The following is a 25,991-nucleotide window of genomic DNA, read 5'->3' as shown; positions in this document are numbered from 1 at the left end:
GACGATCATAAGTAAATCTGAACTGTACGACACTGAAGGACTCCATGGTCAGCAGACGTGGTTTGGCCTTTACAGTCTGCAGGGGGCGCGTCCTGAGGATGCAGAGACCACCCTGGAGTTTAAAACTCCGGTGAAGGGCTCACGTCAGGATGCACGTCACTGTACTAATTCTCTCCCGGGAGAGTCCTGGGCTGAAGACTGTTGTTGGCACTAAACAGCGGGCTTAGTGTCACAGTAAAAATCACGAATTAGGTACAAGCTGGTGCGTTAAGTTCTGGGTTATCTTCTTGTGTTGTGTGACAGTGTGGAAGGCTTGCAAACAGCTGTTAACAGATCCTGAAGTTTGCTGATAAAGGAGAAGACAAATGTTCGCGAACGATTCCAGAACAACACAGTGTTTCTGCAAAATCGCAAGACAGTTTGGTCCCGGCCTGTGGAAGGAATGAATTGGACAAGCCGGACAACTTATGCATCTAAGATCTTCAGTGCTTTTAATGATCGCAGTGCTTTCATAGGAGGGAGAAATGCAACATGGCTTTCAATGGCAGATAAGATTACAGGGCAAAAATGAAAGGTGGGCGCTCAGAAGCAAAGTTTCTACAGATTGTTATGACACCTTCCGTAATTTAACAATTATCAATCACATAGGTGGTAATCTGATATTGTACATCTGTGAGAAGCTATCACAAAACACCTTAGAGTTTGATAAAGCATTTCAAATTTTATTTTCCTTCAAAAGAAGATTTATGCCTAAAAAATGCATGGATCCAGAATCTATTTCTTTCATCAAAAGATAATACAAATTTAACTGTAACTTACAGGACACATTGCTGGAACTGACTGCTAGCAAAGGCTTTAAAGGACTCTGAAAACTTAGTAGCACTTTCCCCATTTTATTTTTTATTTTTTTATTATTGATTTTGGAGGGGTGGGGGCGGAGAAAGGAGGTGGGGGAGGGAGAGAGAGAGAGAGAGAGAGAGAGAGAGAGAAACAAACACCAATTTGCTGTTGCACTTATTTTGTGTATTTATTGATTGCTTCTTAGATATGCCCTGACCAGGGATCGAACCTGCAGCTTTGGCATATTGGGACGATGCTCTGAAATAAAACACAGAAACAGTATAGATATGCTTTATCCCTACAAGTAGCCTCGTTGACCATCCCATCTAGTTAGATGAATTATCAAGCAAGAAGCAAGTCAATTTGTCACATTAAAAACTTTAAATATTTATATACACTGTGCACAAAATGTGTCTACAGACATTTAATACAGGGATTCATTTTTTTCCCTCAAAATAAATAAAAGTTACAAAGTGTAATAGTGAGCCTGTGTATCAGTTGCCTGTACTCATACTTTCAGTGAATAAACAACATGCACAATTTCATACCTTTCCCCCCTATATTATGTTTACCCTGGTAATATTTATTGCAGTGTAATTTCCTGTTTGTTGAACTAATAATACAAAATTACAGCTTTTATCGTGTCTTTTTTCCACTTTGTTTTTCTGCTAATTCATTTTTATTAATTTTTAGAAAGTATCAGTTTGCAACAGACTGGAAAATATTTAACAGCGTCCTTTACCACAGAGAATTGAAGCAGCACTGCCTTATGGGATTGAATACAAAATGAGACTTTTCTCGAAAACATATCCCTCTGGAAAGAATTAGTTCTCCTACGAAGCCTCTTAGACTACATGTTTGGTTACTTTACTTTATTACTCAGTTACTTTATTTCGAACGAGGAAATAGTAGTTGAGCCTGAAACAGCCTCATCCAGTTTGAGGTTTTGATGCTTACAGAGGTCGCCTGATGAAACTGGCAAATCAAGGAGGAAAGAAAGTTAACACGGATCCAGTTTTCGTGCCTGGTCCTATTAACATACCATTATAAACAAGCCTTTAAACATCATTTTAAAAGCGATACAGTAAGTGGTTACATATTGGGGATCCCAAATACTCTATATATTTCAGGTAAATGGAAGAAAACCCCAAACACATCTTTTTGTTATGCAAATGGCTAGTAAGTGGCTTTAGGTAAAAATTTCTAGCGTCAGTAACAGGCACGGAATGACAAAGCCCTCTACTCCAGACGGCTTTAACGGATGCGAAGGTGACATGCCTTAGAAAATACACTCAGCGTCTCCAAAGGGGCTTGGTGACCATGGAAACAGTTATAAGCAGGTGGGTGTCAAGAATGAAGAAAATTATTTCATGAGTCATGACCATGGACAAAGCAGCCTGTGTCGTTGGTTGTGAAACTGGTCTCTGAGCCCGAACCCCACTTTCCATGCTCTGCGGGGTGAGGCTGGGACTGAGACTCTGATGTCTCACTCTTCTCCACACTCTCCGGAGGCAGAGGATCGGGCGGCTGCAGGACAGAGATGCAGTGGCTGCCTCCTGTGGACTCAGTTCCCGGGAGGGCCACCCAGCAAGTTCTTCATTACTGCAACTGCAGTTGGGTCTAGTTCCCAGTGTTTCCCACCCCAGCCCCGTGGAGGCACCAGCTGCGGCCTCCTGCACTGTCCCTGGAGGGCCCCCTGCCCGTCGGCTAGGTCCTAACAACCTCACTCTCTTCCCTTTGTTTCTCAGCCCTGCCCACGAGAGAGGCTCCCTGTAGTCATAGTCACTGCTGGCTTTTTTAGAATCTTTCTTTTTTTTCATTCAGTATTATTTTTTGTTAGTTTCAGGTGTACAGCACCGTGGTTAGATAATCATATACTTTACAAGGTGCCCCCTGCCCCGATATTTCCAGTACCCGCCTGGCACCACCCCTAGTTATTGCAATATTGTGGACTATGTTCCCCATGCTGGGCTCTACATCCCCGTGACTGTTTTTGTGCGCTCTTGGTGGGAATGCGTGTTGGTGCGGCCACCCTGGAAAACAGAATGGAAGTTCCTCAAACAATTAAAAACGGAACCGCCTTATGGCCCAGTGATTCCACTTCTGGGTATATCTGAAGAAACACAAAATACTAATTTGGAAGAATATATGCACCCCTATGTTCATTGCAGCATTATTTACATAATAATAATAGGCAAGATTTGGAATCAACCCAAGTGCCCATCACTAGACGACTGGATAAGAAGATTTCATCATAGACAATGAAATATTATTTGGCCATAAAAAGGAATGAAATCTTACCATTGCGACAGCATGGGTAGACCTGGAGGGTGTTATGCTGTGAAACAGTCTTTCTTTTTTATCTGCAGTGTTGCCCTTTTGCCTTTTTAGCCCTCAACTACCTATCTGACCTGTTTCTTATATTAAATTTTCTCTTTTAAAGTAACGATTGTGTTCCTGATTTCCTGACTGAATCCTGCCGGGTACTGGCTTGGTACCATGATCCCGACTTGGTACCAGGCATGGTCCCAGGTGGTCTGGGAATGGCTTGGTGGTGTCTTTGGCCCTGAACTTTGCACTGAGCTGTTGGCAGTGTGAAGTGCAATGTTAGTGATCCTTGTCACGTGGTGGCCCCGGGGTCGGTCAGGCCCGAGGTGGATGACAATGATGGGCCTTCCCAGCAAGCAACTTGAGGCTGCCACTCGCACACCTGTCCCAGTGGCAATGATGACGACTGCAAGGGTGCAATGGGATGGACGTTTCTGCCCGGGTGGCATGTTTGTACAACAAAAATGACAAGCTTGAGTCTTTACACACTCAGTTCAAGTCACGGTGGACCATCTGAAGCGGTTCCATTGCTCTTCGTCTCCACTGCCTCCACTCTTCCCTAAGCCGTCCTCTCTCCCCAGCAGCTCCCGGCGTTCCTTCTCACCATTCACTTTTGACACACGTGACCAAAGGACCTTAAAACCAGGTCCTCTGCCTAAAACCTTCAGTGGCATCCTCCTGCTTTTAAAATAAAATCTAACCTCTTTGATCTCATCTCAAATGCCCTTTTACCCCTTGATGTTGTAGTCTTTCTAGCTGTCGGGCCTCGGGGCCTCCCACACTGACCGTTCCCTCTTGTTGGGATTCGCTTCCCCAGCTCTCTGCACAGCCAACTGCTTCTCGTCATTCCTCTCTCTTACTCTCTAATCTCCCAAGCTTCCCTGCATAAAGCTAACCTTCTCCCAGTGAATATGTCTTCATGGATTCGTTTCTTTTCTAGCATTTACGACAATGTATGTACACCTTGTTTATTTCTTTGTTTTTCTCACCAAACTGCACTCCATTAGGATCGAGACCTGTCTGTCTTATTGGCTACTATATGTATTCCCAGGACCCTACTGTAATACCTGTCGCATAGTAGATGATCAATAAATACTTGTTGATCAAATGAGTTTTGGAAATAATTTTCTCTCAATGAATTCAAAATTTTGGTTTTGAAGCATTTTAAGAATGCAGAAAATACCACAATCCACCAAGGCACCTGCCAACCAAACGAGCAGACGCTGACATTTTTTCCATGTTTACTTCATATTGCACTTTTTTCCCTCCTTTTTTTCCATGAAATGTTAAATGTAAGACAAATTTGTCCATTGTATCTACGTTCAAATTATTGGCGCAAACTATGCATTTTATCTCCTAATACTTTTAATGACAGCAGGGCCTGCCTCCCTGCCCATCCGAAGACTCGTGGGCTTTTCCTCCTGATCGGCCTCGGTGGGCACGGAGCTCTATTCCTTTTGGTGGACACTTGGATTTCTCACTGAGTTTCGCCATTAAAAAGATGATGGTGTGAGTGATTTTCTACCTAAAGCATTGTTTGACATCTTCATTGAAATATTGGCATGAAATAACCTACACATATTTGAAGGATACAGTTTAATAAGTGCTGGCATGTATATGCTCGTGAAATGTCACCACAGTCAAGTAATTAAGGTAGCCATCATTGTCAAAGTTTCCACGTCTCCCTGTGCCAGGGTCCTTCCCAGCTGCCCCTCTCCATAGCCCTGCTCCCTCTTTCCAGGTAACCACCAAACTGTTTTCTGTCACTAGATTAGTTTTCATTGTCTAGAATATTCTATAAACAGTCACAAAACGCACTCAGTTCTTTCTGGCTCAAAATAATTATGAGCATAATTATTTTGAGGTTTATCCACATTATCGTGTGTATCAGTACTCCATTCCTTTTTAATTGCCGAGTAGTATTCCATTGTAGCGATGTACCACAGTTTGTTTATCCATTCAAATGTTTGGGGTCTTTGGCTGTTATGCACAAAACTGCCGTGAACATTCAGGTACAAGTCTTTAAACGGATTATGTGCTTCCCAACCCCCACCCCTACCCCACCCCTGGCTGCATCATAGGGTAGGTATATGTTTAATTTCTTAATAAACTGCCAAATGTTTCCCAAGTTTTTTCATTCCCACCAGCAGTGAAGGAGAATCCCAGTTTCTCTGCATCTCCACCAGCGCTCGGCCTTGGGAAATTGGGCCATTCTTACAGCTGCGCTGTGGTTATCTCCTGGTTTCCAGGCATATTTTCCTAATGACTAATGATGTTGAAAACTTTTCCATGTCTCATTTTTCTTCTCTATGTCTTCTATAGTGAAGTGTCTCTTCAAGTCTTTTGCCCATTTTTTTATGGTGGTGTTTTCTTTTTCATTATTGAGTTTGGAGAATTCTTTATTGGGTCTATGCTTTGCAAAGATTTTCTTCTCGTCTGTGGCTTGTCTTTTCATTCTCTTAACAGTGTCTTTTAAAGAGAAGTTTTAAAGATGTGTTTTCTTCAGATACATTTTCCGAAATAGGACTAAAGAGTCCAAACTATGATCGGTTGCGCGTGAGCGAGGCTGGTGCGTGCCTGACTTCCGGAGAGTCTGCCACACTGTCCCGGAATACAGGTGTGTTCCCGGGCCCTCCGGCTCTGGTCGCCGTCACTTGTCCCCGTGTTTGCTATTTCCACAAGTGCAACACGTTACATTACAGTTTCATTTCACTCCACTCACCTGGCAAGTGGAACATTTACTTAAATTCAGCATACTTAAAATGTTTTTCTTTTCTAACTTTGAACCATTTATCATTGAAAATTTTGAGTTATTCTCACAGCTTTATAAGAGCTTTTCATATAATTTAGAAGTCAAAATTTACATGTAATATTTATTATGAATATTTTCATATGAATAATTACCTTTTGTCTTAGTTTTACCCACACCCCCCCGAACCAACTGCCACTTATCATTTGTAATTTCTGATTTTTTTTAAAGATGTTATTTTTAGAGAGAGGAGAAGGGAGGGAGAAGGAGAAGAGAGAAACATCAATTGGTTGCCTCTTGCTTGTCCCCTACTGGGTTGTGATCCCAGGCATGTGCCCTGATTGGGAATCGAACCAGTGACCTTTCAGTTCACAGGCCGGCATTCAAACCACTGTGCCACGCCAAGCAGGGCTTCTCCTGTTTTTTAAATGGTAAACCTAAATGGCCCCTTAAGATAAATACGTTGTTTCATTTTCTCCTGAAGTTGGGAAATTGTATGTTAAATTTTTCTCTACTGTAGTTTCACTATGGCTTTTAGTACGAAGTGCAGGTCTAAGTTTATATGTCTCAGTGTTACCCACAGATAACCTCTGCACTACTTCTTTCTGGTGTGCTCACTGGCGCATGCTAAATCCTTATGTAGCTCGTGTCTCAGGTCTGGGTTCTTTGTTCCACGACTGCTGAAGTCAGCAACGTACTTTTAATGTGGCGTGCTTAATGACACTCTTGTTTGTAGCTTATTTTTACTGGGCTGCTATACCTCACCTTAGGTTAATTACCAATAGGCACTCAGTAAATGTATATTAAGTACTTATATATTTTGTCCTTGTTATGAGGGAAGTCTATTTCAAAACAAAAACTTTAGTAGTTGTTCTTGTTAAAAGGGAATACTATTATAATTTTCAAATATGTTTTATATGATAAATACACTGAATTATTTTATTTCCAAAATTCTTTGTAGGTTACTTTGAGTTTCCTGGGCTATAACATTGTGACTTCGGCAACTAGTGACGTCCCTTTGCTATTAATATCCCTTGTTTTTCCTGCCTTATCACCATAGCAAGGCCCTCTAATGAAGTTTTAAATAACACGTGTTACTAAGAGTATCTTTGCTTTGGATTTGCTTTTGGGAAACATGTCACTACCATTTGTATCTCCACTAAAATCAATATTAGCTTTTTATTTTAAATTTTTGTTGTTTAGTTTTCAGAAATGAGAAACCAAGACTCTGTTACATTTTATAAAATTTCCTTTTAAGCCTTCTAATATACAAATAATTATGACTGCCAGCAAAACGTACTAGGGGTGGATTAACAATATCGTAAAAAGAGCACATTTCTGGTTTCGGCTACTTTCCATTTTGGGCTCACAAGCATTTCACCTTTTGCTCTGAATTTTCCAGGATTTTCGTTTTGAGGAGACAGGCACTCATCTGTCGTGTTGCCAAGGCTTCTGTGGACGTCACGTTCTCCCCGTGCGTGAATCAGCTCTGTCTCTAACCTGCTCGTTCAGCTCGCCCTGGATGCTCATTGCTTTTTGTCTCTCCACTTAGATGCTCTGTCAAGTCGGGGAAGACTCTAATCTTCACGATGTTCCAGGAGCACTTTTCTCCTGGAACAGTTTACTTCCTCCCCATTGCTCAAAGCTCAAGTTTGCCGCTACCTACATAGCATTAATTAAAAAGGATTTTATAAAGAAATCCCTCTAATTCTGATATCAGCGCTTCTGTTAAAGTCAAGCTTTGCTAAGGGCTCTTTTCTTAAGCACAGCCCAGCGTCTGTGGGAGAACAACATAACTAAGAACTTCCATGGAAATTTTTCAAATGCACACTTACTATATAATTTTGAAGTACTGATAGGTTGAAATGTGCTTTCTCCCCCCACCCTTGAATTTTGGGAATCGTCTCTCCGCCATTCTGGGGAGGACACTCGATGGGATGTCCTGGTGGGGGCATTCCAGGTCCAGGTCCTGTTGAGCCCGTAAGTTTGCAGGGCTGTGAAAAGCTTCCGGCCGACTGCACGACAAAGCAATCCTGATCCCAGAGGTTACCCCTATGCCCACATACACCGAGAATGATGGAGGAGCTGGAGAGGAGGAGCCCTGAAGTCTTGTTCCTCGTACTGCATGTGCTGCGTTCAGAGCTCTGAGTGGAGGCATTCCGCAGCTTGGCTTTTCTTCCTGTGTGATATCAGACCAGTGTGGATTTTTGACCAAGGTCCCGTGGTCTCAGAAAGCCCAGAATCGTTAGCTTGGCATAGGACTGTGCTATGAATCAAGAGTCCTGGTTTTCTATCTGGTTTTGTTGCCAACTGGACACGTAATTTTTAGAAAGTTGCTTTATGCTTCTGCGCCTTGATTTCCTCATCTGCGATGTGGAAAGAGCAAGTGGGGTGATTTCTAAAGTCCCCAACAGGAAAAAGTGACTAGCACTCTTATTATGGAGAGAGGGTCAGAATTTGGAAGTGTGGTGGGCAGGTGAGAAGTGGCCTTTCTCCCAGTGCACCAGAGCGTGTGGGACTGACAGGTGGCAGGTCTGAAGCCCTCGACACAGCAGGTCGTGGATGAGGAGGCAGAAAAGAGACGGGGAAGAAAAGATGGCCAGCTCCCGTCTCAGGGTGTTTGTTCTGTACCGTGCTCCTGAGATCCTAATACCCGCGCCAAGTTCAGGGTTGTTTAATCCCTGCCTTGATTCAAAGTAAGAAAAAGGTTTTGTTTTGTTTTCTTGTCCCCCAGGGAGGTGTTTTCAGAACAACTTCCATACAGGGACATATTTCTTCCTAAGGAGTGTCAAGTGAGCCGAATAGCCAGACCGTGCGGTCACCGAAAGGAAGGGGCCTCCGGGCAGTGCGCACCCAGACGGGGCACCCTGGAACCCGTTCCTCTCTGCAGATCGGAACACTCTTGTTTCCTGAGTCGTTCCATCCGTCACGACTTTCTTTTCATTCCTTTCTGATAAACTCATGTTACGTAAGCCCTCGAAGTGCTCTGTGTTTTTCCTTTGTTGGCCTTCACACTCACGGTGATTTTCTCAAGCATGAATTTTCCCTGGGCTCTCAGCTGCTCGCTGGGGAGGCTGGCAGAGGCGAGGCGGGGCGTTTGTGGAGGACGTGGGCCCTTGGCTCCGTGGGCCCACGCAGGTGTGCGTGTGTGGGGTCAGGGATTTCTGGTTACAGTGATGAATGCTTCTTGTAGAATGCTGTGGAACTAGAGAAAGGTAAGGAAAAGGAAACAAAAACCAACCATGTTTCTGTCAAATCAAAGGTAATTGTTGTTAATAGTTTGGTATTTATTTTTTCCTGTTTCTCCCCATGTTTTTGTTGTTAAAGTAAATGAGAGTTTTATAGTCCATGTGCTTCAATTATCTTGCTGTTTTCACTTTATAAATAACCCTACAGTCAACATACTTGTCTGTACTTTGAAATTACTTCCTTAGGAGAGGCTCCTAAATCTGGGAGTACCATATTTATTTTATCATTTTTATGACTCCTAGTTCTTTTTTGTATCCTTGCCCGAGGATATGCCCATTGATTTTAGAGAGAGGGGAAGGAAAGGAGACAGAAATGTCAATCAATGCGAGAGAGAAACATTGATTGGTTGCCTCTTGTATGTGCTCCGACCAGGACCGAACCTGCAACCTCTGACCTTTCAGTTCATGGGGCAGCACTCCGAACAACAGAGCCACACCAGCCAGGACCCAGTTCTTCTTATTAAATCACCTAATAAACAAATGACACACCCTCTGGCAACATCTACCCCTCACCTTTTTCTTGGCAATGATTGAATGTTAACTTATTTTTCAAATCTTTGCTAGTCTAATAGGTGAAAATAGTATCTCATCTTTTGTTTTATTTCACTGATTGCCAGTAGTATTGAACATTTTCACATGTGTATTATTTCGTTTGATTCCCTCTTCTGTGAATTAAGCTATTCATGTCATTTGCCCATTTTCTCTTCTGTAGTGAAAATATTTACCGGTTTCGATTTTTATAATAATTATGTTTTCTAGTTTATTGGTTTCTTTTTATTTTTGTGATTTTTGATATTCAGAAATTTTGTTTTCACGTACTCCTATCAGTACCATTTCCTTCACAATTTCTTCCATTGCTTTTATACTAAGAAAAGTTTCCTCATCCAGAAACCAAATTAATAGTCACTTCCATTTTCTTGGTTGGTTTGAGTCTGTGGTATGACCTTTAACACCATTTAGCCCTTTAATGTTTTTGGAATTTATTTTGCTGTATAGCATGGGGTGATTGTGTAAACATTTTCTAAAAAACTGTCTAGTTTTTCCATGATCATTTGTTAAATAGTCCTTTGAACAACAGCGAATAATAATCCATTATCACATTCTGCATTGAGTTTTTATGTGCTAGGAGGCCTCTCCAGGTTGTCTGTTCTGTTCCCTTGGTCTCCTTATTCAACACTGAGGACACCCCCCCCTCCCCCCACAGTGACTGTATTATGTTCTGAAACCTGGTACTTCCTGTTTTCAAATTATTCTCGGCGATTCTTGCCTATTTATTTTCCAGATGAATGGTGGAGTCATTTCTGTGGGGTTCCAAAAAGCTCCCTTTGGGGTTTTAATGAAAATTGCATTCAACCTATAAATTAATTGGGGAGGATTTGGCACCTTGACAGTGCCGGGTCTTCCCGCCCAGGAGTACACATGGCACGTCCCCCCGCGCTTCCAAATGTCCTTCTGTGCGCCGCGGTGGGGCTTTGTAGCTTGCTTCCTACAAATTCAGCCTTTTTCTTATAAGGTGTTCCCAGATTATTTTATATTTTGGATACTATTTTTAGTGGAATCTTTTCCCCCTTTAGTTTAGATCCACTGTTTTTTATTTATTTAGTATTTTTAAATTTTATTTTTGATTATAGTGGATATACAGTATATTACTTTCAGGTGTACAACAGTGATTCCACATTTATGTACCTTACCAAGTGGCCCCCGCAGTAAGTCTAGGAACTGTCACCTTGCATAGTTCCTGTGTTACGATGTTACTGACTGTATTCCCCATGCGGTCCTTCTGTCCCCGTGAACTTACTTCGTAGGTGGAAGTTTGCACTTCTTAATCTCCTTCCCCTTCCCCCTACTCCCTCCCCTCTGCAACCATCAGTTTGTTCTCTGTGAGTTTGTTTCTTTTTTTAATTGCACTTCTTCCCAAATGATTGCCAAGTACTGACAGGAATCTAAGTGAAAAGCATGTTTGGTTTTTTCCAAGCTTGTGAACTCAGAGGTTTAGACCTGGAACCAACCCTAAATATGTTGTCTTTTTATCTACAATAAACATGAGGCCAGGAAAGGTAAAATAATTTATCTGAATATCATGTGACTTGTTAAGAGGGTAGTGAAATAGAGGAGCACCCCCACGTGTCCACACTCTGTGTCTCAAGGACATGCACAACTTAAACACCCCGACCTCATCGCCCTTCGGACCACAGCCAGCATCCTTCAGTGGCTCACAAGGTCCTGAGCGCTTTCACCGCATTCCCCTTCCGACCTCATTCCTGTCCACACTCATCTTCGCTCTGTACTGCAGCCACATTGCCTTCTTTCAGTTTCTTGAAGGTACCTTGCTCTCTCCTGCCTTGCACCCCTTGCACATGCTGTTCCCTCTGCCTGGGAAGCCCGTCCCCTGCCTTCACCCCCTAACTATGGCCCTGCTCATCCCCGCTCTGCTCTTGCAGGGCTTGCTCCCCTGACCCCCGTGGCCAGTCCCTTTATCACTCCCTCCCCCGGCACCTCCTAGCCCTCCGTCAGGGCACTTGGCACGCTGGTGATTTTACTTTGTGTGTAGGACTGTTTAATTCTCTCCCTGGCTGTACTAAAGCTGTAAGGGACTCTGTTTCTTCTCCGCCTACCCTACATCCGCAGGACCCAATGCACCTGGCTGGCCCAGCAGGGGCGCCTGGTTTGTCTGATGAATGAGTAAATGAACTCAACCTATTTCTAAGGAGAAAAAGCATTAAAGAACGTATTCATTGACACATTTATAAAAGCAAATAGACTAGAATATTTTAAAAGTCCAGCAAATAAGGAAATTATTATAAATCCATTTGCTAGAATTACATAGCTCCATTAAAGAACGAAAATAATAAAGAGTCAAACAGTGGGGGAAAATATTTATATTATGTGCAGAATAACAGGATAGAATATGTTTCCATGTTAATAAGAAGGGGAGGCGCCGAAATGATCATAGCAATTATTTTAAGGTCATGGGATGGTGAGTGACGTTTCTTTTCTCCCATCTCCAAACTTCCCTGTGCACAGGTGCGTATATTCAGCACACGTTTCTTGGATGCCAGTGTGCGACAGCCACTGTGTCAAGTGCTAAGAAAAGCACAGTGAACAAGGTGTATGTGGTCTGTGCAAGTTTGCAGCCCGGTGAGGAGGAAACCAACCATGATGCTAACACAGGTGGTCCTCTGTTCACCAACTGTTGTTCTCTCCGAGAAAGCATGGGCTCCTTTACCATAGTGTGTACCACGGGCTAAAGAGAATACTTGTGGGGTTGGATGCATTTTTATTAGTGCATGAAAATTTTAATTGTGGAGACACTTGTAGGAGTAATATACCCTACATTTTCCTTAGTTTTTAGGCATTGAACGAGATTTCCTACATTGTCTCTTTATTTCTTAACGACTGCTTTCCGTAGACTGCACTCTAGAAGGAACAGGTCTGGGGTGCGGACAAACTTGTCCTGCTTACGTAGTTCATCTACATTAAAAAGATTCATGTAGGTGATTGTTAGGATCCGTTGACATCTGCCCACCTCGAGCTCATTCCCAAACATTCAGTGGGTCCTCAGCACCCACTTCTAGGAAACGGCAAAAGCAGAGTTACCCCAGCATAGATTCTCTTGGTTTCATCTTCTCATACCTGTGCACTCCGTGGCTGTGCCTCCGTGCTTGGGCGTGATGTAAATACTTAACTCGTTTAATAAATATCCTGAAATAGCCTCTCTGAGTTGTTACTGGAAGGGCACGAACCTTTTAAGTCACTTAGCCAGCACAGATCAACACTTAATGTCTTTAATGATGATCCAGATCTTTTTTAGTGGCTGAGATGCTCCCTAATCAATGATGCGGCCCTGCCTGGAGGCACCAGAGACTAGATAATCGGCAGGAAATGTCACGCTGGATGGGGCCAGTAATTTGAATCCCTGAAATTGGTATTAGTTTGGCCATTTATGGGAGAGCGCTGTTTCTCCCCAAGGCTAGGAGGAGCGCCCCAATACCTCCCATGTCCCTTAGAGATTTACACATTACGGAAACCCCTCATGGCCAGTTTTTGTTCTCAGCCTGAAAACTCTGAAGATTCCTCTCCCCACTGCCAAGGCAAACACCGTGCCAGCTTCTGGCACAGTGGACACCCACTTCAAGAACATGCCTCAGTGCTGGGCAGGAGTGGAGAGGCCTGTCAGGGTTGGGGCCGGTGGATTATGTGCAATTTGTGAGACCTCATTGAGGGGGTTATGTGCCCTTCCCCACGCCTGTACCAACCTTGAGAACTATTATTTCAAGGATAGAAGACAAGTCCTAGCTGTTGGACGAAGAAGCACTCCCAGATTTCAGTCCTGAAATAGCCCCTCTGAACTCGTACTTGGAGTCCCTCGGTCTTAGCCTAGGGTGTGATTAATTGGGCCGCATTGACATTCTCCGCGCATTTCATAATTTCCTGAACACTTGTGCGCCCTCTGAACTTGCATTTCTTCTGCTGCAGCTCTCATTAAGGCCTCGTGATCATCTCATTTGGTGTGACTGATGGTTATAGGTGGATTTTTATTGATAGAGTGCTTCTGATAATCTTCAGGAATTGTTTCATTATCAAATATTCATTTTTTATGCTGTTTATCATTGTCCGCAGACCCGGAGGTTTTAAGTGCTGGGAGCATGTTATAAACGAAAACATAAATAATTTGTTACAATTATGCAGAAATAAGGCCAGATTTTCTGTTGGCTTGGTGATGCACACCAATGAGAAATGGGCTGGGATGTCAAAACCTTATTTTCCCAAATGTTCTGTTTAAAACTAAAGTGTAAACAGGAAAAAATCTTGCTTTTTGTAAATTTCTGCATCCTCACTTAATGAAAAATGTGACCTGCTAGAATTTCCAAATAATGTCCTTGTAACCAAGCTCCACTGCATAAACCCCGTGGACTTCTGGCGAGTCTCTGCTAACACGTGACAGCCTCTCTCAGGATCAGGTCCTGCACACCTTTGACACGGGAGTGTTCCTAATTAGAGGGAGGAATGGATATTCTTTGTTTCTGTGTTCTCCAATCATGATCATCCCATTGCTAGACCTCTCAGCCGTGTCTAATTGCGAGGGAGGCTTAGCCACGGGCCTTGGCTATGCTCTCGGGAAGAGAGGGCGGCGAGTTTTCTTGGACACCTAGCGGCTCTGCCATGGCATCAAACTTCGCCCATCCCAAAATGGGTAGCCAGCGATCCCAGCCCCTCTTCCCACCAACCTGCTGCATCCCGGGACCCGGAAAGGCTTCCTTCGCCGAGCTTTGCTGAATTCCTGTGTATATGTGTTCTGGGAGCTCTTCTCATTCATTGATTCCTGGGTCGTAATCACACTGCTTTAATTAGCCAGGCTTTATATTTGGGGTTTGTTTTGATATTAACTATTTTTTGAAAAATTTTCTGAATCTTCTTATTTTTTTCAGATAAATGTTTGGTTCAATTTATCCATTTCCTTTAAAACAGAAAAAATGAGCAAACAAAAACTCTATAGTCTCTCTATCACATTAAAACTGTATTCCATTTGAAAAATATTATACTATTAGAGAAAATAAGCATTATGTGACCATTGGTATCTTCCGACTCCTAGAAAATGTGCTTTTAAAATAGCAGGCTTCCTGTCAAACCGTGGCTAACACAGTTATTAGCAGGGCATCAATAACTGGCTTGATGTCTGTAGTTCATATTTTGACTTCCACTCCACGTGTTACATTAGCAAAATGAAGCTCATTAAGCTTTATTCTTTTAGTCCCTCTCTCCAAGCCTATGAACCCACTACTGCTCAGCTTTCTCATCTGGAAGGATGTAAGCTTTCCTACATGACACTAGAAAGTTTAGCTCATTCCTAAACCTCCAGTCAAAGACATGAACTTGTTGCTTCGGAGAGGGCACAGCTGTGCACCGAGCCATTCCACCATCTGTTAAAGTGGCCAGAGTCAGTTTATTGCCTCCTTTGTGGAAGGACTTGTACTGTAAAAGTGTGTGTTATTGAAAACATAATTTTCCTCATCATTATGCTTTCTTTCTAGCCGGATCATAACCTGCCAGAAATCTATTGAGCAGAGAGTGAAAAGCTCTTCGGAATAGCTGTTCTTAAGAGATTAAATGATTGCCATCTCTGTCCCATTTCTTTTATCTCATAATCAAGTTCAAGATGGTACTAGATAGCGCAGCTGAAGTGATTATATATTTGAAATAGAAATGGCTTTATCTCCCTTCATATTTCACTCTATTGAAGGTAGGATCAGTTTTTTCCCCCCATTTGCATTTATATATGTTTATGCTTCTTTACAACTGTCCCCAGGATTAAAGAATCAAACTGCTTTTTAAAGGCTAACCATGGCCAGCAGGAGTTGGATTGCTTTTTAAAATTTTCTGTGTACAGAGTCACTGGTGGTGTAATAACATCCATCTTGGATCCATCAACATGTAGAGCCGCAGCGATTCTTCATTATAACTCAGTCATTCAGCTTGACAAGTGAGGCGCTGGAGATTCACAGCAGCTAAGAGACCAGCCCAGGGTCACACCGCTGGAGCGCAGGCTCACCGAGATGATAGCTCACAGCCGGGCTGTTTCTGGGGGGCCACCCTGCCTTGTGACATGTGCAGAGGGTTCCTTTTACACAGGTAGGGCGTGGGGGAAGACCGAAGATCCAGTCCCCCAGAAGTACAGGACTTTTTATAACTAGTCCAGAGATACTCTGTTTGCCTGTTTTATTTGTTTCTTTATCTTTAAAGCTGTCTGATCCATGCTCTTTTCTTCTATTCCGAGTTCTCTTCCAAAGAGTCAAACTGAGAAAAAGGATCAGGTCACTGCTTATTAGCAGCTGTGCTAAACCACTTGATGGAGAAGAAATACGAAACCGTTTGCCAGAAACGAGACATCGGGCTGTATGGTGATTGCGTTTGTCCACGTGCCCACAGGAGTCGGTAGTCGGGCACGCTGAACATACGTTCTCTCCTTCTTTCCAAGTGTTTCTAGCTTTAAATAAGACTCCTCATTTTGAAAACATAGTAAATAGGAAAAAGTGAGTCATTATTTATGGTTAGCCCCATTTGCCAGCTGCATTTTACATCCATTTTTTCCCTTTTTTTTTTTCTTGGACTAAAGAATCTATCCTGTCATTCTCTTGGGAGAAAACCATACTGGCCCCATCAATAGCCTCTTTTGGCACATAACCACGGTTAAGACACTGTGAACAGAGATTTTTCTTGGATACAGGAAGAAAGTTACTTCTTTAGAGTGCAGAACTCTGGAGAATAATCCAGAATCTTGCAGTAGTACCAGAAGAGAAATCTGGCTTATTTTAGAGTTCCTTTCAAAGTGGAATAATCATTTCAAAAATATTATCTGTATGGAGAGTCTGCTCCATGTCTACCAAGCTCCAAATACGGCAAGGCCTATGGGAGATTTCAGATGGAATGCCTGGCATATCAGGACGCTTGTTATTTGCAAGTAGCAGGACATCCATCTCAGGCAGCCTAGCCCAGGGAACTCCAGCTTCCAGCATGGTGTGCCTGGGCTCCAGCTCACTCCGCTCTTCTTCTGACTCTCGCCCACCACTGTGGATGACTCCATTCTCGGACTGATAATTGACACTTAAAAACATGTGCATACATTTTTGGATCAATGCACCATTGGATTGTAGAACTGTCGTGGAGACTGTACCCTCACAGTAGGGAAAGGACTTTTGTGATACCCAGCCTCACTTCTGCATCCCAGCTGTCCAATGAAACAGCTTCTTTCTCAACTCAAACAAAATTCCTAGGCAAGGAAGGTGGGGTTATAATGATTGGCGCGGGCCAGTCAAATCCCACTTCTGGAGCCTGGGGTGGGGATCCACCCACACCAGTCACACAGCGGCTGCCCAGGTTGGCTGCTGGGTCAGTAACCAACACTGTCCGCTGCTCTTTCATCTGGTAGGAGGAGCCAGGTCCTAATGAGGCCAAAGTGTCACCTGGCCTGTGCCATTCTGTTTATAGTCTGCAATCCTTTTATCCTTCACAGCTCATCCTAAATGGCCAAATCCACCACCTGCTCATGGCCGGGCTCTGGCTGTACCTGTGTACACAAAAGGCAGAAGAACTTGCTTATATTAAGGGTTATAATGTCCTCACGAAGGAGGAATACTTAATGTCTAATAATGCTGTGCATTGTTACAGACTAAATATTGTTAAGTAAGACATGCATATTAGACGGAGAAGAGAAGATTGCTGTTACATTTTTCCAGTTAACTCTGACATTTCAATTGCCTAGAACCTTAAACATCAGAGCTCTTTTTAAAGGCAATATTTAATTTGCTCTTAAAATAATTTTCAAAATAGAAGAACACTCTAGATCAGAAAATAGACTGTTTCCAGTAGTGAGATCCCGTTCACCTGAGAACCTGAATAGCGCGTGACATGCCATTGCCAATGGCACTGAAACTGCCCCAGGAGAACTTCATCTCTTAAGTAAACTTTCCACTGTGTCCTAGCCTGGGCTATGCCTGGAAATCAGAGCTGGAGATGCAGGCCTGCGTGCAGTTTGTTTGGGGAATAGCCTTGGTGAGCAAGAGTGGGACAGAGATTGAGGGAAAGCCAGCTCAAGGGTCTGTTACCCAGGTTGGTACTTCTGTGAGCAACTGGAGCTCATTTTTGCTGGAACCATGAGCCAAGAGAACAACCTGTGAGTTGTCCACCTGAGGGACAGGAGCGAGCATTTGTCCATCAGCACCTGCTCCCTCCTTGGTCAAGGGTTACCTGTGGGACTAACTCCTTTTGTCAGAGTTTCATACCTTCCAGATCTGTGAGAGGGCCATGCCCAGGTGTTCGAGCAAACAGCCCAAGGTCCCGGGTGTGGAGTGCAGCCCAGGGGAGGGACTGCCGTCAGCGGTGGGAGTAAAAGGTGGTGGAGAGTGTGAGAAGCGGGGCACTAGGGGAGGCCAGCACGTGCTGGACAGGGGGCCCAAACAAGACCAGGAATCATCTGCAGGTCGCCGTGATCTTTCCTGTGTGTCTGAATGGCTTTCCTAACCCGCGTCTTTAAAAGGGGAAAAGTAAGAAACGTGTTACCAGCTGGATTGAGGAGGGCCCTGCAGAGCTCTCATCAGCAGAGAAGCAAGCAGGCCACTCCTCAGGAGGCAGGCTGCCGGCGGGTGGCACATCTTCACTGGGTGGGTCCTCTCCTCCCCAGCAGGGGCTCCTTGCTTAGGGTATAATTTTTACTCACTGTTCAGTCAATATGACAGCTTTGTCCTGGACATAACGGCAGTTTTGACTTTAGTTTGAATTATTCTGTAAAGAATCAAAGAGAAGGAGATTCTCTCTCCCTTTTCCCCACCCCCAAAATTCCCCTAAGAAAACTTTTCTCATTGAAGTCTTTGCTTCCCCGTTAGATTTCCCATTTATGTTTCAGGTACGTCAGTACGGTGTCAGCTTTCAAAGCCCTGTGTGACGAGTCACAGTGACTCAGAATAATTGCTGTCTGTCAGTGTGTTTGCTGGGAACACAGACACATAGGCCTGTCGCTGGCCGTGTTGTCACCCCCAGGAGCCGGCCTCTCGAGTGGGGTCTTCTCCGGGCTCAGCGCAAAACCTGCGTGATAGCAAGGCAGAGTGGCGAGGCCCTATCTGCGGGCTCCATCCAAGAAATGCGTATGCCTCAGCTGCCCCTGAAGTCACTTGTTTTTTAAAAAAGAAATCTTTAAAGCAATTATTTTAGTATGTGCATATATAGCTGGAATGTTCCAAAAATTGCCTCCAACTTTGGTTCCTCTAGCTCTGGTGGTTTTTCTCTTTTGTTGTTTATTTATGGATTTTAGAGAGAAATAGGAAGGGAAGAAGGGAGAGAGAGAGAGAGATCTATTTGTTGTTCCACTTATTTACGCTTTTTCATTGGTTGATTTTTGTGTGTGCCTTTACTGGAAATCAAACCCACAGCCTTGGTGTAGCAGGATGACGCCCCAACCCACTGAGCTACCTAGCTCGGTCCTAACTTGCTGGTTTTCAATGAGGTATGATTTTGAGGGGACATTTGGCACTATCTAGAAATAATGCCGACGGTCACAGCTGCGGAAGGGGGCAGTGCTACTGGCACCAAGTGGGTAGGAACCAGGCATGCTGCCGAACATCCTGCAGTGCATAGGACACCCTCCGTCACAAAGCGTCGTCCAGCCCAAAACGTCAGCCATGCTGAGGCTGAAAAACCCTGCTCTAGCTATTGAGGATTTACACTTGAGACATGAGGTCGCTTGTCTAGAAAATTCAGACTAAAAAGAAAGAAAATTCTCCTTCATTTGAAAAAGATCAATGTTAAAGAATATTTTAAGACGAATTACTCGTACGACAAAGTTTCTGTTGAGTATAGAACCTTCAACTTCTACCCACATAAATATAGATTTGTAATTATAATATATGTACTAGTTTGTGTTCTTGTTTCCACTAAAAAATGTCACTTTTATAGTCTTTATATCATTTTAATAGAGAATATTTCATTGTTTCAACGTAATGAAATTCAACAATTTCCTGTTTTTTCCTTTCTTTTTTCTTTTTTTTTTTTAAGTAACTTGGGCAAAAGCAATTATTCCAGTGTGAAATCTGGCTTTGGAGAGCTGGCCATGGGGTACTCTCGACTTATTTTACAACAAAAACTATTTTCCAAGAAGTAAGGACTTTCAAAACATTACAAGAAATTGTTATGATGAAAATATTTTTGTACAAAAAAACATTTACTACTTGGGGGAAACATTCACTGTTTACACATTTTTTAAATTAAAAAAGCAACAACTTACATTTCTCTTCAGAGGGTCTTGAGAGCAGCACTAGGGCTTAACTTGATAAAAGGCTTGCAGTGTGAAACCCTGGCCCCTCCGGGGCGGGATTAGTTACTTAGCCTCTGGGTCACAGGAGCACATCTGGGCTGGGCTGTTGGAGTCCCAGCAGCATCACAAGGAAGGAGAGAACAAAATCTTGCCTAACAAATCAGGATGTGGAAGAGGCAAATGCTAAAGCTCATGCTGATGAAAGCAATTATAACCACTTACATGATGAGTCACAGTGTATTTTAACAGATCTGACAACTGTCGGAACAGCTGAATAGGCCAAGTCTGGTCCTGCCTGAAATTCTCCATGAATCCCAGTGGCAACTGAGGTCTTCCTGCATCTCAAAATCCGGACAGAATTACCTGCAACCCCTGTTCCACACCGTGTGGGATTGTAATGCACTCCCCAAGACTTTTTGCAAAGTTCTGGGCAGCTTACGGCTCCTGAGTTCTTATCTCTCTGAATTCATTCAGGTGATAGATGGTCTTACCATTCCACACCTGCTTTTCCTCTCTTCCTGCACCCGCTCGGACCAAATTCATCGCCTAACCCTGCACAGACACCCCCAAATGCACCTTAGAGTGTGTCGCACCCCTTGGTGAAGGTAGGGGAGAGGTCATACCAAGGAACACAAGCCACTCTGAAGCACATAGTGGGCACGGCCGCTAACTGGAGGGCTCTGATCATTGCGCCGTGGGGGCTTTTCTTGGGCCAGTTCTTGTACAGGATCCCAGCCTCCCCCTCTCAGCAGCCCCCTCTTTCTGCACCCTCTCTCATCTGCACCATTCTGCACAGATGTGCCCAAGTTGTCCATACTGAGTTACCTGGGGCAGTTCAGCTCTCTTGGGTCTCTACCCCCAACATCAATTCTGGGTCTTCCTTTGCATCTCAAAAACAAGCAAAACCCAGAAAGTCTTTAACTTAACTGGACCTGCATTTCTAAAAGCAGTTCTTATTAATAATAACAATTTCTACTTCTCTTATACATCTGTGTAAGCTTTGCTAACTCCTTCAATAAGCCAGTTCAGAAATATAAGCTTGTTTATATGTCTGTGGTTGACCCTTGAGTAAACCAGTTTGAACTACACACGTCCACCTATATGTGGCTTATTTTCAGTAAATACTGTAAATGTAATTTCCCTTCCTTATGGTTTTTTAATAACATTTTCTTTTCTCAAGCTTACTTTATTCTAAGAATACCACATGAATACATATAGCATACAGAATCCTTGTTACTTGACAGTTTATATTATTGATAAGGCTTCCGGTCAACAGTAGGGTATTAGTAGTTAACTTTTGGGGCAGTCAAGTTATACACAGATTTCCACTGTGTGTGCGTCGGGGGGGGGGGGGTCGGCGCCCCTAACACCTGCCTTGTTCTTCGAGGGCAAACTTACCTGTGAGGGAGCCGCTGCTCACCTGGATGGATGTGCTCAGGCTTCTGGTGCAGGGCAGGTTGGTCCAGGGCTCTGCCCTGGTGTCCATTTCCCTGCTCTTTATCTCTAAATTGCTCAGCCTGCCACTCAGTGGTTCCTCTCATCCCATGCTCTCCTCTGCAGCCTCATCTCCCAGAGTTTGTCTCTCACTTGGTCTCTCTCGTACTTAGCTGGTGTGTGCCAACGGCACTTGGGCACGGAGACCAGAGCTGACACTGCGTACAGGTCCCTGAGTGGTGGTTCCCAGGTGCCTTCTCCAGTGAGTACTATTTCTCTGGCCAGTTATCGGACTCCTGGAAAACAGGGGCGATCTACTCTCTCTCGAATCCCCCGTACGTCCTGGAGGACCGTCGATACTCCATTACATTGTCCACTGTCTCTCCAGATTCATCAGTACACAGGTTCATTCTCTGCACACATGCATTGCCTCCCGTGCGCTAGGAGGTGGGGGCACAGCAGCGAACAGGAGAAAGTTCTTGCCTTCCCAGAGGTTATTTCCAGTCAGGGTGGAGGGTGGCGGACTGTTTTAGTGCTGAACGTGTGTTGGTGACACCAGGCCACACAGTCAAGTTTCATAACCAGAGTAAAGTCCTTTCAGGGTTGACCACTATAAACAGAAACAATCCCACTGTTTTACCTGGTGACGTTCTCTTCCCCTCAGCCCCCTCCTAATGGTCCCCACCAGCCACATCTGCTCTCTGCTCACACAGTGATCTGAGTGTGGGTGCTGGGAAACCTTCCTCCTTTGGATTTTTATTCCATCTGCAGTAAAAAAAAAAAAAGTATATTTTTGCTTTTAAAATTACAGCTCTGAAATGTGAATTTCTTCTTTACGCTCCTTGAGACAGCCAGATCTGCTCATACAGATGTGTGATGAGGAAGAAACATTGGAAGGCGAAGTATTTTACCACCCCTCCTTCCAAATATAAACATAATGTTCCTCTATTCACTGTGGGAATAAAATGCCACTCCACACCTTATGAATAAACTTTTCCATTTTAACACCTCTCGGTGTATTATACTGTCCCCGTTTTATGATGAGATGCTGTGGAAAAGACAGCAAGAAAAATAAGAAGTGAATGCAGTTTCAATGAGGGTTATTTACTGAGAAAGTCGGGCAGAGGGATTCCCTTTTCTACAAGCCTGAAGCATCTCAGTAAGTGAACAAACACACCAAAAAATATTATCAGGAGCTGTTTATTCTAAACATCACTTTTCTAGGTTATCCACTTAATTCACCCTTTGAGATGCAGAGTTCAACCATACCAGTTCAGAGCAGAAAGGAAAAAGGCCGTTTATCTAATTCAGTTCCTTGGGAAAAAAATATGTAGGCAACATTAAGAATCTTCAATTATCTAATTTAATAAAAGGGATGGTTTCTATTCTGTAGTCAGTAACATGTGATACTGATTATTTCTAATCCCTTAGAAGAGATCTGACATTCTGCTTTTGGTCCTGCATAGCATGAAATTGTCATGTATATTTTACCGAAAGAAGTAACAAGAATAATGGCCTCCACAGTCTGCGATCATTTTATACGAACACACTGCAACATGGTTTTGCCCTGGGGCATAGAAGTGGGGATTTTCTCTACTTCAAAAGAATGAAAAATTATCATTGCTCTATCCAGAACCATTATAGACTTCAAAGACTTTGGCATGAAATATTCAGAAAGTTTATTTTAGAATTCAATATTTTAAAAGCCTGCTTTAAAACTATTACAGTGATTAGTGGCTCTGTTACTTGGGCCAGTCTTTGCTTTAAAAAGCCCTGTGTCACGGTCGTGGTTGAAACCATTTGTTGTTTCAACAGGATATAATTTGCATAAGGATGTAAAGCATTGTCATAGAATGCTCCCCCAGAGAGGAATTGGGACCGCTACTCATCAGTTACCCTTGCAAACAGTGGTTTTGAATAGACACGACTGTCACTGGTAATGGTGGAATGTGTTGCTTATCCCCTAATTACCGGTATGCCCTTCTGACATGCGGTATCCTGCCCACGTGGGTGCCGTTTCTCTGCCCCCTGGTCAGGTGGCAATCCTCCTGTCTCTGGTTCTAGGGACATGCAGGGTCGACCCGGCTGAGGCTACCCACACCCTCAGCTGACCAGCCAGAGGTTCACATCTTCCCCCCTCTTTATAGGAGTCAGAAAAGTTGATCGGGTGTTGCTGAGGATTTAACAGAGCTTACGAGGCCACGGAAGAAGCCAGCAAGAACTTAGGGAGCTAGATTTAGCCACAGGGGAATTAGGGTACAACCACCTCTCCCGGATGTCCTCTGTCCGTAAGGAGGCAACGTGCAGTAGAGTGCAGAACCCTGGTTTTGGAATTTAACGATTCCGATTATATGTCCAAGCCTGCCCCTTGCCAGCAGTGTTTCTGTCTGTCTGTCTGTAGAACGGACCTGGCCCAGCACTGGCACTCGGATTCAATGAGAATGAGTGTAAAGGCAGAGTGCAGTGCAAGATGTCAGCCATTGTTCCCATCGTTCCGCCTTATTGCCCGATGTGCTGATCTCTTACTGGTTTATTCTCCATTTCCGTTGGGGAATGCATATAGATTTACTGATGTATCACAGAAAGAATTTGAAGGATGACCACAAAAATCCTCATTCCTGCTTTTCGTACATAACCTGTGCATTTGGCTTCATTTCTTTAAATGGGTTGAAGACATTATTTCCATAGGTTTTAGTAAATACCTTTTTCTTTCCGTCCCACTTACCAATGTAAGGAAAAAATAGGCATAAGCCTTGGCCTTCAAGTAGATAAATAGGTGCCTCTCACATAAATGCTCAGATATAGTCTGATGTGGTATGTTCCTGATGCATAAGTGTGATGCAAATAACCTGTAAATAACTTCTTGTTTCACTTTCCAGGGAAGTGGATCAAGACTCGGACGGCCATGTCAGCTTTAAAGACTTCGAATATGCCATGAGTTGTGGGCAGAAATGAAGCCTGACTGTGGGAACTGCTCGTGGCAGCCTCTGGGGAGGCCGATAGATTGTAACATGCTCAAATGTCCACATTCACCGCACCAAAAATGCAATGCTATACACTTGGGTTTGAACTCTTCGTCGTGGTTTTCAGATGCTGATAATTGCTAGCATCTCAGAATCCTCAAAGTGGTCCTTCATTTTCCTTCCATGTAGCTAGTAGCCCCTCCTCGTCACTCTCAACTCCCTACTCTGCAGGCCAGGATGCTCCGCTCCCCTAATACTCCTCCACCCGACCCAGGCTCCCTGGTTCTCATCAGTTCCTAATTTCTGGAGAGGAACCACTTTTTCCTGCCAACGGGGCAGTTTCCTTCATGCATTCAACTTGGCTGGACAAATAATAGCACCTCCCTGTCGTGCATGCTGACTGTGTTCCAAGTAATGAGCAAGGCGTTGGGAAAACAAAGCCTTAAGTCTTCTCGAAGATAATGTACCCAGAGTCAAAGGCACCATTGCACACTGGCCCCAGGGCACTGGCTGTGCAGGACAGAAACCAGAAGGGGCTGGCACAAGTAAGTCAGTCTTCTCCAGCTGTGCACAGAGGAAGGACAGCACAGTGAAGGTACTGGGGGAAGGACTTGTTTGCAGAAATGTATGGGGGCCTGGGCCAGTAACTACTCTGCGGGAACGGAAACCGTGACCCTGGACAGTCAGCATTTATTTCAGGTACATACCAACCATCCGTACAAATATTTTATCTCTACCTTTCCACAATTGTTAACATCAACAACATGAGGAAAAGAATGGGATTCAAATGATAAAATTATTAAGGATTTCAAGATCAAGTTAAAATGTAAGTTTGTAAAATAGAACCATTAACAAGCATACTTCTAACACAAATTGTTAAGAGGTAAAGTTAGTAAAAACAAGGTGTTAAACTGTCATGAACCAGAGGAGCCTAAATAAACATAATAGCTAAACATAATTTGGTATTCTGGGTGAGATCCTAAAATAAAAAAAGGACATTAGGTAAACACCAGTGAAGTATGCGCTTTCGTTCATACTATTGCACAATAGAGGCTCATTATTTGTGACTCACGTGTCATACTCATATAAAAGGTTAATGATAGGGGAAGCTGGGTGAAGAGTATATGGGAACTCGACTGTCTTCAAAATTGGTCTGTCAGCCTACGACTATTCCTGCCAACGGGGCCAGGGTGGGATCGCCGAGTATCATCTGTGTTTTAGTTCAGACTGTTCTAGCTGATGAAAAGCTCTTTCTGACTTTGGATAGAGTTTTATTCAAGTATTTTCATCATCAGTTGAAACATTGATCCTTATTTTGATACATAAATGATACTGACTTTCAATTTCTAAAATATCGAAATTAGAGCAATACACCAAGTGCCAGTGTTTCAGTAATTGCCAGAATCCCAGAGCCTCCTATTGCAATCACTATTTGGACCTCATTTCTCCTGGGAAATGGGTCAAGAAGGGGAGGGGTCACTTTCTACAGTTGATATGGTAGGTAAGAGGCAGCAACTCCCTTGACCTTGGATTAGTTGGGGCTCCTTTTGGTTTCACAGAAACCTGCTCACACTAGCTTAGGCAGGGAGGGAATCTCTTGGAATATGGTGGGCTAGTTTATAGAG

At 43.6% G+C, this 25,991-nt stretch overlaps 1 protein-coding gene across 4 annotated transcripts in view; it reads left to right on the top strand.

Moving 5' to 3' along the window:
• EFCAB11 (EF-hand calcium binding domain 11) overlaps positions 1-25,324 on the top strand; it is a 120,301-nt gene extending 94,977 nt beyond the window's left edge. For 2 of the 4 annotated variants that reach the window (XM_045201820.2, XM_024567983.4), the window contains one exon: positions 24,283-25,324. In XM_045201820.2, the coding sequence (XP_045057755.1) occupies positions 24,283-24,358 (76 nt within the window). In that variant the 3' untranslated portion in view covers positions 24,359-25,324. Of the gene's footprint in view, positions 1-12,189; positions 12,273-21,576; positions 21,666-24,282 lie in introns of all 4 variants that reach the window. The other 2 variants (XM_045201819.3, XM_045201818.3) reach the window with 2 other exon arrangements.
• Positions 25,325-25,991: the final 667 nt, after the last annotated feature.

This window comes from Desmodus rotundus, chromosome 7, assembly GCF_022682495.2.
Source record: "Desmodus rotundus isolate HL8 chromosome 7, HLdesRot8A.1, whole genome shotgun sequence".
Classification (NCBI taxonomy): Eukaryota; Metazoa; Chordata; class Mammalia; order Chiroptera; family Phyllostomidae; genus Desmodus; species Desmodus rotundus.
Note: the sequence above shows the minus strand (reverse complement) of the source record. Positions and strands in the feature narration are given on the sequence as shown.